Below are 12,457 nucleotides of genomic sequence, written 5' to 3'. Positions count from 1 at the left end.
GAATTGAAATATCAGCCGCCACATACACCACTTAAATTTCACTTTGATTATATGATCAGAAGACAGGATGTAAACATGTTCCTGAATCATACGTTGAGTGCAGGTAGTTTTAAATTATTGCTCTGTAGAGTTTTGTCTGAATATTTGGGCACTATTGTAATGAGTAGTGTCAAAAGATGAAGATGGTGACATTTCACCAACACTGTTGTGAATCGGAAACACGATCCAACTTTAACAGGAAGTGCTACACCCATGATCGGGACACAGAGGGCAGCAGTTAGTGGGTGGAACATTTCCTTTAAGCAAGGTCCATTTAAAAAAAGGCAAACAGACCGCTCTTTACAATAAAGTAGTGCTATATGTACTTGTTTGGCAACACTGGCATTTTAGTAATGAACCATAACACTAAAACCTAATCTGCATTGAATTATGAATGGTGAAAGTTTATAACCCATGAACACACACTTTTTACTCAGCATACAGAGTTACTCAGCAGATACCTACTGCACTAACATTCTGCTTCCTGGTGCTTCTTTTTATTGGTTTATCCATTTTTTTGGCCATTTATGTTCTGACTAGCTTATGACGGCATTACATTACACTGTTGCAACCAGCTAATTGTCCCTCTTGATTCCTTGACCTTTAGCCCGTAACCCTCAAATGCTTTTATTCTTGGTCATATCATGTATTATTTTTAAATGGCTTTCAGTTAAAGTGTCTAGCAAATGAATGAATGTAAATTCTATACAGTTTGTTTAAGAGTTTAACGACTTTAAAAGAATCCACTAGCTGGCCTTCGATCCTACTCGATGTTCCAACAGTGACAGAAATGCAGCTGATTAAGCTAACAATTTATATGACATATACAGTATTAAACTTCATTATTTTATATGTTTGGGTTTTGCAGTGACTAATGAGGAATATCGTCAGAAATTCATTCACCCAATGTGTCGTGAGCCAGTTCCCAAAACTGATTCACAAGCTAGGGAGCCAGAGAGCTGATTGAGATGCACCATGATATTTTCTGCTTTGAGTTATTAAATCTGTGTATAACCGCTAGCTATATATATATATATATATATATATATATATATATATATATATATATATATATATATATATATATATATATATATATATCACACAGCACACAATACTGATCTCTTTCTTTGTGTCTAAGGGTGTGTGTGGCTTGTAGGTCAATGAAGGGAGCCCCATCAGAGAGTGTAAATTTCACTACACTGTGCAGCGTTCCCGACACTCCTGCAGTCCCCCGATTTATCCAGCGCACCAAGAGCTCAATTAGCCTCCAGTGGAGAGTACGCCTTTTAACTTCAGCTATTATAGAGCCAAAACTTTATGTTCTATAACTTTAACATCAACAATAATCACTTTATAATCATTTAAAAAAATCGTACAGCTCATTCTCTGTTTTTTCTTGCGTGTCTGTCTCAGTCCCCCAATGACAACGGCTCAAAAATAACTGGGTTTTGCTTGGAATACCACGAGGTAAGAATCTCCTATCTTTTCCACAATAAAGCCTTTTTTTTTTCAGGTCATGTCTGTGTGCTCTGTATGTAAGATTATGCATTTGCTATTATTAGCAGGGAAAACAAAGTGCATTTATGGAGGTTTACAGTGGCCTTGCCAAGCAGTACAAAGTTGTGCACCTCATGCCTTCAACAAAATATGCCTTCAGACTTGCTGCTAAAAACGATGTAGGAATGAGGTATGTCTTGTGTCCCTATAGATCTCACTGAAATATTCCTTCAATTACATTATGGCTATTAACATTCTTGAGCATTGTAGAACAAGTTGCAGAATGTAATAATCAATTGAAATTTGATGTGTTTTCATTAAACCTCACCACAAACTGCATTTATTTATAATCCTGGTTTAGGATTCAAATGCTTAATCATTAGCTCAACAAGATGTGTTTATATGTATCCGTGCTTTCCAGTGCCTTCAGTGCTGTTCTGAGTTGTTGCACAGACAGCTGTGTCGTGTCTCCTCCTGCTCCTCCACCTCCACCTCGTCTGATGGAGGCTGGAGTAACATGGCTGAGTCTCGAGTGGAGCACCCCCTGTGGGACGGTTAGTCGAGACACACACTCTTACATACTGGAGATGGAAGAGATTGGATCGGTGAGTATGTGGCGAACAATGTATTTCTCCTGGAGTTGATGGCACACGATACTCAGTATTAACTTTTCAACATTTATCATTTCATGAACATACACAGAGTTTCCCATGATATTTGACACTATAACACTATTTAAATATAAATATTTTCTTTTAAGAAGAAGCCCAGCATCAGCCTGAGAATACCCTCCCCAACAGTGAAGCATGATGGTGGTAGCTTTTTATTGAGCGTTATTTTTGCCCTCTTTGATGGCTTCTATGTCTAATCTCCTCCGTAGACAGTGACAGAGCCTTCTCTGTCCATCAGGAGAAAAATAATCACCCAACTGGACTCTGTGTGTTATAACCTGACACTGAAATGGATAGAATAACTGAGATTATATGCCAAGAATTTACACAAATCATCCTATAACACTGAATAGTATTTAAAATTATTTGCACAGTTGTGATTGCATACTGTATGTATTCACACCTGTTGCTTGTGACACCGCTAAATTAGTGCCGTTGCTAGCAGTTGCCATCAGACGTCACATCATTAGTTGAATGTAGTCGACCTGTCTGCAGTTGAAGTGTCATATATTTGTAATAAAAACTCAGAGCCATAATATCGATCAGGGTTTGGTTCTAAAAAAGAAAAGAAAAAGAATAATAAATCACCATCCGCAAAGCAACGTTAAATCTATTATTAAAAGAAATAATAAAACAGAAAGGATATATGACAATTCAAGTCTGTCTAGAGGAAGCCATGCACCTAAAAGCAAAAAGTCCATTCATCATTAGTCCGAGAAGATCCATAGCTCTGATTAGAGAAGATCCCTAACCTTGCACACAGCTACATTTTACAAACATGTGGCAAAGTTTGGCAAATATCCAAAACTATCCACACACTGCATGAGCATGATTGTGGGAGTATCATATCGAGAGTTACCCTCTATGACTAATCTCCCAGTCACAGAGTTTTGTAAGAATGTACTGAACTGGACCATCTGTGTCAAGAAGTTGTGAAGTGAATAAAACTACTATTCAGATGTACTGATGCACAGGAATACTTGACCCTAGCCTTAGTTATTCACATACATGAACCCAGCACACGTGTGCAGTGTCCATGGAGAACATGGTGCAGTGTGCCTAATTAGTGCCAGATGTTTGAGGCTATTCATGTGTTGTTCCTCTCACACATCTGACTGTGGATTAATCCTGCTCAAGCACAGTGGCACGCTAAAGGTTAAAAAACAGTCACAAATAACAAACTTGTTATGTTTTTTTTTTTTTTGTTTTGTTTTGTTTTTTTTTTTTTTTAAGGCCAGGAAGTGACTAGTAACATAGTCATGTTGTTTGTGAAATATTTATGAAATGATGTTGACAGGATGTTTTTTTTTTCTGTACAGGGGTGTGGATTTCAGCCGAAGCACAGTGGAGAGGAGCAGTCATGTATAGTGAGCGAGCTCAGGCGATACACCTCCTATCGTTTCAGGGTGAGCTATGGCAGAAGCTTTTAATGTTGTTTAATGTCACTTAATTTACTGTAATCAACTTTTGTCCAAAAATACCAGTTTCAGCTGTTTGATGAGCAATTTTGCCTGTAGTGGAGGGTTCGAATCCCATCTCTACTTTGGGTGTACAGAGTTTGTTGTCTGTGTTTCTGGGGTTTCCTCTGGGTATTTCAGGATCCTCAACCAGTCCAAAGATATGTGCTGCAGGTTGACTGGCAACTCTAAATTGTCTGGAGAGTGTGAGTGTGTGCCCTGTGATGGCCTGGCAACCTGTCCAGGGTGTTCACCACTTTGTCCCATTAGTATGCACAATACCCAGGTTCAATGAGACCTTGTGTAGGATACAAAACCTGGATGGATAAATGTTCGAGTGAAGATTATTTTACTTATTATGTTTGATGCAAAAGGCTGCACAGAATTAAATGAATAAAAAAAATGTAAAAACAGTAGTTTTTTTTTCACAACCTACACAGCTACCTTCAACAGCTCTCCAGCTATACCCTCTTGTTCAATTTGCCATTTTGTTTTTAGTGGCTCACATGATGAAATGCCGCCTACAACCCCAAACACTCAGCGTTTGAGATGCGTGTTATTTCCTGTGGACTGACTGAATCAGTGGTTGAATTGTGTTCTCACTGCAGTCAGACTGCACCTGGCTTCTTTTGAACATGAACCAGACTGAGAAACAATGTCAGCTTGGTTATTTTTGTCCATTCTCTTGAAATTGCTGTTAACATCTGTGCATGGAAACTATATCATTGAATGTGCTGAATGAACCAGGGCTTGATTTCAACTAAAAACCTGCATATATGAAACAAAACTTTAACAGCTTTCATTGACAAAGCCAATCTGCATCAGGAGTCAGATTAACAAAAAACCTAACACAGTCTAATACCTTCCTAGCGAAGTGAAATTTCCTTACATACCATAATGCAGTGCTAGTGGAGGGTTACAGGGACTTTCTCAAGGGCACCACTGCCACACTGAATAGAGAGACATCTATTCAAGTGTAATATATGATGTGACATGTTTACACTGAAATGGTTCCCCCTAATTTCTTTGTTGAGCTCACTGTCTAAGCTCTACGTGTTTTTAATTTTCTAATATTAGGATATTTAATTGTAATTGTACAGCACTTTGGTACAAAGTGTTGTACAATACATACATACGTAGATAGATACGTTTACATGCATACATCACCACCACCACCACCACCACCAAAAAGAAAAAAAAAAAAAGAAAAACCAAGATATTTTAAATGAAAAGTTTATGTCTCTGTTTGCTTAAGTGGTTCTTGTATTATCATTTTCTTGTTTCTTGTGTTCAAACAGGTGTCTGTGGCTGGACAAGAGGGTTACAGTGTGTCTAGTGCAGTAGTGGACTATAGAACACTGCCAGACCAACCAGGCAGCCCAGGAAAACCATCAGTGTACAATTCTGTACAACCACACAGCCTGCATGTTGTCTGGGGTAAAGAGTTATTCATAGTCTGTTCTCTAATCACAGATTACTTCTGGGCTCAGTTGAAAGCATAGGTGTATAACTGTATTCCAATACAAGAAGGTTTACTAGTACTGGCCCATGTGATAACTTTGAGCAGTTCTAATGTTTAACCGAAAGCACATCCCAAAAAAGAGTGTAAACAGGAATGAATCAGCGTTTTGCAGTTTTGGAATATGAGGGATTATAAAAGACCTGGTTAACATTCCATGCTGTACTATTTCTCTTTATCTTCAGTAACAATACTCTCCTGGTAAATCCAGTGAATCCAGATGTAATCAGGAGTTTGAGGTGGAAATAAATCCGAAAGTTTAACTCAGGGCATGCATTCTTACCTATAAGCAAGGTGTGAGGAAACCTATATAGACACAGTGGAAGGAAGAACATGTAAAAGTCTACACATACAGAACAGTTAGACAGGCTTAGGTGTGAAGTGGGAATCCTGGATGAGTGTATCTCATATAAAAATGCCATAGACTATGCTCCTCAGATAACACAGTAGTATTAGTCTTAGTATTAATCTTAGTATTAGTATTAATCATACAGTCATATAGACCTAGTCACCGTAGGCTTGATGCTACATTAAATGATCGCAGAAACTCTTGAAGAACTCTTTTCCTAGGTGTAGATAATATGCATCAAGAAACAAATACCATTACACATGCTTTTGAACAGTAATAAATATACAACACTGGCGAATTCACAGTTCAAATCATATTAATCAGTTCATTTTAAAACATGAATCTATACATACAATATGTTATATACATTACTATAGACTTGTACAATTGTGTTTTGGACACGATAAAATAGCCGATTGAAAAAAAAATCGTTATTTGATGATAAGCATAAACATAGTTTTGAGTAAGTATTCGTTTGTTTAACATTTACGGAAGTAGTCTTGGGTTTCAGTGCATTTGAAAGACAGAGGAAACTCTTCAGGTGTTCGGCCTTGCTGTTGACTAGCATTGTTGTTTTTTTTTTTCAAAGGCCAGAGGCTATAGCATATCTAAATAAAATTATTTTTAGTAAATGTAACTATAAATGGTAAAGCACAAAAAACCTGTTTATTACTTTACTGTAATCACTGACAAATTACTGAAGCATGAAAGGAAATTAAACACTACAGGAAGTGCTGTTATTAGAAAATATATAATTACCATTGATTCTTTCTTTGAGTGTTTTCCCTGCCTTGTTTTATTCTTTACATAATCAGTGTGTATAAATCATCATACTTGTCATACTGTACATATTACCTGATATGCCGACTGCTTATTTTTGTGTTTTCTTTCATTACTTGCATGTCAGAGGCCCCAGATGATGACGGAGGCTCGCCAATCTCTCTATATATACTGGAACTCAGTCAGAACGGTGAGAGAAGCTTCTGGCCTTCAATCACACCACCATCAAGCCGTCAAGTCAACATATTAGACCCAGAACATATTTAGCAACATAAAATCTGATAAAATGTTTGATGTTCTGTGTGTGTGTGTGTGTGTATAGACCACCACTGGGATGTCGTGTACCGTGGGCCTCTCAGACAGTATGTGTGTGAGGGCTTACAGGAGGGCAGATGGTACAAACTGCGGGTGTACTGTGAGAATTTGGGAGGTCAGAGCCAGGTAATCGCATCCCAATATTTTGGAATTCTGAGTTTCGTAGTGTTTTGTTTTGGTTGAAGAACATCTTTTTTCTTCAGGTGTCGGAGAGTCTCTGTGTGCAGATGGCTCCTCTGCCTCCTGGACCATGCTGTGCCTTACACCCTGCAGAGGGAGCCACATCCTCAGAGATTTTACTATCATGGGGTGAATCTTCTTACATTTTCCCTGAGTTCACAAACATCTTTCACATGAATTCCAGATACATTCTTTGTTTAACTTTAAGCATATGCAAAGAATTGTACTGAAGAAAAATCATCACTTATCTGATAATCAAGGTCAGGAGTTTGTAGATAAATAGCACGGTATACAGATCATTAAAACAAACCATGAGACAATAAAACCATGGCTACAAAATTACTTTCTAAATATAATTGAATTCCTTTAACTTAGTTTTATTTGATAATTCATGTGAAGTGGGTTTGGAAGTTATTGCTAACGCTTCTCTGCAACATGATCTATTTTTACCGTATCTGTCTATTTTCATGCTTCGATTTGTTACCATTATTAGCAAATATAAGATACAATTTATATAGTTTGAATCCTTGGATTTTTTTTACCTTCCTTTATTATCAAATATATAAATCATTTTGTGGGGATGTGGTAGCTCAGTGGTTAAGGTGTTGGAATACTTATCGGAAGGTCATGAGTTTGAATCCCAGGGCCACCAAGCTGCTACTCAATTAATCCTCAATTGCTCAGCTGTATAATGGGGATAAAGTAAGTCGCTGTCGATAAGAGCATCTGCTAAATGTCGTAAATGTACATTTTGTTGATTTTACTTACTCAGGGTTTTTTATTCACCTCTTTAAATTCAGATCCAGATTTAAATACAAATTGTGTCTGTTGCAGATGCTCCGGTGTGTGACGGAGGGGCTGCAGTGTCTCAGTACTGTGTGGAAATGGCTCGGTCAGTGGGAGACTCTCCACAGCAGGTGTACCAGGGTTCAGATCCCTACTGCACTGTGGGACAACTGCTTCCTGGCACATCCTACCTGTTCTGGGTGAAAGCTTACAATGCAGCAGGGGTAGGTACATACTAGAGAGCTGCATGACGATGGGTAAAGCAATAATACTGCAATGCAAGATGGTTATCTGTGAGTAAAAAGAAACTTACAAAGAAATTGAAAAGGTTTTGTTTCTCCTGCAGGAAATTATGTAAAATTATGGCTTTTATTCATTATCTAGAGTATGGTCAAACCTGATCCTGTGTAAATTCTTCCACTGACATTTTCCTTATTCATTAATATTATATTTGGAATATCAAAAATTGCTTTAACAATCAGAATTAGTAAATTCTCTCTAAAGGAATAACACTGTATTACTGTATTTGTGCATGTGAGAAGCTTGTACATTGCACTAAAATGTAGATAATGTCATTCATAGTCAGTGTGTAAATGGCAATCAGAAAGTACATACATATATTTGTATATATTTTCTTTATTTACACAATTATTCCAGTTGATTAATAGTCACATTTCTAGCTTACGAAAGGCACCATGAGATGCTACGTTGAGAAATTGAGCCTCAGGGCAAATCACACGCTTGGGCTTTGCAAAGAAGCTTTCACAAACAACTGATCTGTTTGAGTTATTACATGAATAAAACACCAAAAATAAAGATCAAAGAACTAGCGGAAGATGGAAAATAGTAAACATCTATGACACAATTAATGGCCGCTTTGAAATTATTTTTATTGCGTGGACTTTATGTGCTTTCCAAAAAAAGGACGTTTTATTATTTTAAAAAAAATCCCAGACACAAAAAACTGTTAGAAGCTTTAATGTCCTTTATCTATTTAGTCATTTCATTAAACATTATAAAGTATGTGGATGCCTGACCATCACTGCTACACGTGCCCAGTGCAAACCCAAAGACATTAACATGGAATTGGTTCCTCGTTACGGTTATGACAGCCTCCACTCTTGTGAGAAGGCTTTCTGTTAAATTTCGGAACATGGAGATTTGTCCATTCATCCCCATGAGCATTAGTGATGTCAGACACTCTGAAGAGAGAAATCCTGGAGCACAGGCTGTGTTCAGTGGGGCTGAGATCAGGGATTAGGCCATTGGAATTCTGTGATAATTGGTGATAATTGTATGTTTAAAATTTTGTTGCAACAGTTTGTGGAAGAGCCCCATATGGGTGTGATGGATGGATGGATGGATGGATGGATGGATGGATGGATGGATGGATGGATGGATGACAGACAGACTTAGTTAGTCCCACAAAAAAGAAAACCTTTTGTACAATACAGAACAATGACATTCTTTGCTTATCCCAACTCTTTAGGAAGTTGGGGTCAGGGCACAGGGTCAGCTTTGCTACAGCACTTCTTAAAGCCTCGATCTTCTGATCAGTAACCCAGAACTAAGCCACAGCTACTTTTAACTGAAGACGAATAACATAGCTTGATAAATGCATTCCATTTATTGGCTCATTATCACAAAATTTGCAAAAATGAAAGTGTTAATAATATATATATTAAGGAAATTAGTATATTAAGGAATGTGTGGTGTGTCAAATAATTATGGCCTAGAATTAAGGGACTAGTGAGAAGGAGCAGAGGCTGGTTCTTCAACTGTACTAATCACCTGTTTTGGTGATTTGTTCATTTCTGCATTATTCTGAGTGAATCTGTTCTCAGTTTTATTCAGTGTCAGAGTAATGGAAAGATGGAAAGATTAATTAACCAATCACATATCCAGTTGGTAAATAAAAATAGTGGATGGAATGGGGTCAAAGCTACAGGTTTGATTCGGTAGCTGCCATCTTCAACCATTTACTTAGACACCATTTGTTATTACAGCATTTTAAATGTATCCCACATTTTTTAAATATTATTTTAAGCAATCGTTTACCAGTTCTTGCTGCTTTCCCTGCAGTGGAGTCCACTTTCAGATGTGTGCCAAGCCTCCACGACACCAGGAGGCCCTGAGCAGTGCAGTGTCCCAAATCTTACACTGAGCTCTTGTAACAGCGTACTGGCCACCTGGGAGGTGAGCTGCCATATACTTCACTTTGTCTTTTGATTGGTAAAAGTTTGAAAAATCAATTAATTTGAGGGGTTTTTTTAATCCTTGTTAATACAGAGCCCACCCTGTAATGGGTCAGAAGTGTATGAGTTTCAGATGGAGTGGGGTCCGAAGGAAAGTGCCCTGGATGTGCTGTATACTGGGTCTTTATCTCAGTATGAAGTGAGAGACTTGCAGCCTGCCACACAGTACTATTGCAGAGTGCAGGTAGGATTTGGTTTGTTTTTCTGTTGTGTTGAAAGGAATAGCTAGCAATTAGTAGGTTTGTTGCCAAGAACACTGTTTGTCTGATCTGAATCAGAGAAAAACTGACACTTTTTTCATTAACATTTCTGGCATTTGGCAGATGCCCTTACTCAGAGCAACTTGCATTTTTATTTCATTTTATACAGCTGAGCAATTGAGGGTTAAGGGCCTTGCTCAATGGCCCAGCAGTGGCAGCATGGTATACTTGGGATTTGAACTCACAACCTTCCAATCAATAGTCCAACACCTTAACCACTGAGCTGCCACACACAAATGTGAAATTTCATTTGTTGATCAGAAGCAAAAAAGGTAAACAGACCAGACAAGTGTGTGTACAAATGACTCAAGAACACAAATCTGATACGAAACAAACAATTAGGTATATAAATAACTAGTTTTAAATAGATTCCAGTGTTTCAATTACCTTTTCCGTTTTGCTCTAATATCCAGAACATGTCACTTTTCTGCAGTGACATTGCGCTGAGCTTTAACTCAGTTTCAAACTCCAATTTTATTTGACACATTTACACAAAATAGAATAAAAATAAATGGAGGAATCTGTAGAAAATATTAAAGTATAATATATGAGATAGTACTAACCGGTGGCAGAAAAGTATGACTATTAAGAATAAAGTGCAGATGTATGTAATTTTATTTCAAATATGCAAAATCAGCTTGAACTATTCAATGTTGTGCAGACGAGTCCAGAAAAGTCCAAGTTCAATGCGTTTACATTGATGGGGGTCTAATGGCCTGCAGGAAGAAGCTCCTCCTCACTCTGACTGTGTTTGGGAGCAGACGCGCTTCCCTGACTACAACAGATAGAAGTTTGTGCCTCTGGTAATGTCTTATGGCTCAGTTAAGCAGCTCATCTACAGAAAATGCTGACTGCCACCCAAAATAGTTTTTATTTAGTTGGCTCAGTTCAGGCTGGAATCGCTTTCTCGCTGCAGTCGAATCACTCTATTAGTGCACCCGGACCACACAAAAAAGTACCTGCCTCAAACAGTCTTGGCCATAGCAGTGGGAAAACGCTTTTAAGTAGAGATTTGATGAAAAGTCAGAATGGGTGTAAATATTTGTGGGTCAAAATATTTGTGTTTTTTTCTTATGAAACACACAGGCAGTCAATGCTGTTGGGGCAGGCCTCTTCAGCGATTTTGCCACAGTGAAGACCCCACCATCAGTACCAGCAGCTGTGGAGCATGTGGAGGAAATTAGGGCAGATTCTCTGGCTACTGGTACAGTGTGCAGCACATCTAACAGTTTGGCTGTAAGGTGGACAGAACCTAATTGTCATGGAGCAGAGATTTCTGGATACAACATAGACTTTGGAGAGGAGCAGCCTCTGTCTGTAGGGAGGACTAACTACCACATACTGGAAAATCTTCATTCGGACACTATGTATAGGTATAACCTACATGAAAATCTAACCATAGAAATTATATTACCAAAGATAATCGTGTCCTCGATAGGCTCCAAATTGTATTGCTGTGTTCCAGGATACGGGTGCAGGCAGTGAATTGCATCGGTGCTGGTCCTTTTAGCACAGTGCTAAAGCTCAGGACACGACCCTTGCCACCTGAACCCCCAGGGCTGGAGTGTGTGGTGGCTGGACCTCAGAGTCTGAAGCTGAAATGGGGAGACAGGCTTCAGAACAGTCATGGCACTCATTACTGTTTGCACATGCAAGCTGCCACGGACAGGTACAGGCCAAGTTTCATGCCTCTAATCTAAGTTGACTGCATGAGAAATCTTAATAACCCTAACCCCTCTATCCCCCAGCCATTAACTCCAACCCCTGACCCAAATTCTAACCTCTAAACTCTATCCCCTTGCAGGTGATTCTTTGGATATTTGATACTTTAGCATGCAACATACAATTGATTTTATTAATCAGAAGACCATACCGAAGACTTTTAGATCATGAGTAGATGATGAGGTGTTCAGCAAGGAGTTCAGTTAAGATGTTATGTGCTACAGGACAAATCTACATGATTGGGTGATTGCCTTAGGCCATCAAGTCTAGCTTGTTTCAGAGGGATTTATTACTGTTTTTAAAATTATGTTTTATAGTATTTAAACTGTCACGTTACCAAATGTGGTTAGGATTAGGTCAATTTCATTCGTCCACCAAGACCAGGTGAGCGGTGTAAGAAGCTTATTGATGGTTATAGGAAGTGACTGATGTCAGTTATTTTTTCCCAAGGGTGTTCAACCAAATATTTTCAATACACACAAAAGAAATAAACATGTGAATAGCAAAACATGTGTAATTGCAATATTTTTCTGTGAGAAATACTTCATTTTCTGGAAAAAATTTAGGGGTGCCAACAATTTTGTCCATGACTGTATTGTAATGGTTAGAATATGTGTATCTGTG

The 12,457-nt window shown here is 38.3% G+C and overlaps 1 protein-coding gene across 3 annotated transcripts in view; it reads left to right on the top strand.

The window, feature by feature from the left end:
• Positions 1-12,457, top strand: part of LOC113635933 (fibronectin type-III domain-containing protein 3A-like) — a 34,719-nt gene that overhangs the window by 19,843 nt on the left and 2,419 nt on the right. For 2 of the 3 annotated variants that reach the window (XM_027135699.2, XM_027135701.2), the window contains 14 exons: positions 1,181-1,319; positions 1,456-1,509; positions 1,605-1,729; positions 1,961-2,144; positions 3,530-3,616; positions 4,966-5,104; positions 6,443-6,505; positions 6,638-6,756; positions 6,834-6,939; positions 7,645-7,820; positions 9,679-9,792; positions 9,886-10,035; positions 11,198-11,484; positions 11,577-11,780. In XM_027135699.2, coding sequence (XP_026991500.1) covers positions 1,181-1,319; positions 1,456-1,509; positions 1,605-1,729; positions 1,961-2,144; positions 3,530-3,616; positions 4,966-5,104; positions 6,443-6,505; positions 6,638-6,756; positions 6,834-6,939; positions 7,645-7,820; positions 9,679-9,792; positions 9,886-10,035; positions 11,198-11,484; positions 11,577-11,780 — 1,947 coding nt within the window. The remainder of the gene's footprint in view (positions 1-1,180; positions 1,320-1,455; positions 1,510-1,604; positions 1,730-1,960; positions 2,145-3,529; positions 3,617-4,965; positions 5,105-6,442; positions 6,506-6,637; positions 6,757-6,833; positions 6,940-7,644; positions 7,821-9,678; positions 9,793-9,885; positions 10,036-11,197; positions 11,485-11,576; positions 11,781-12,457) is intronic. The other variant, XM_047802383.1, reaches the window with a different exon arrangement.

The sequence above is a fragment of the Tachysurus fulvidraco genome, chromosome 17 (assembly GCF_022655615.1).
Source record: "Tachysurus fulvidraco isolate hzauxx_2018 chromosome 17, HZAU_PFXX_2.0, whole genome shotgun sequence".
NCBI lineage: Eukaryota > Metazoa > Chordata > Actinopteri > Siluriformes > Bagridae > Tachysurus > Tachysurus fulvidraco.
This window is presented reverse-complemented; position numbering and strand designations above follow the sequence as displayed.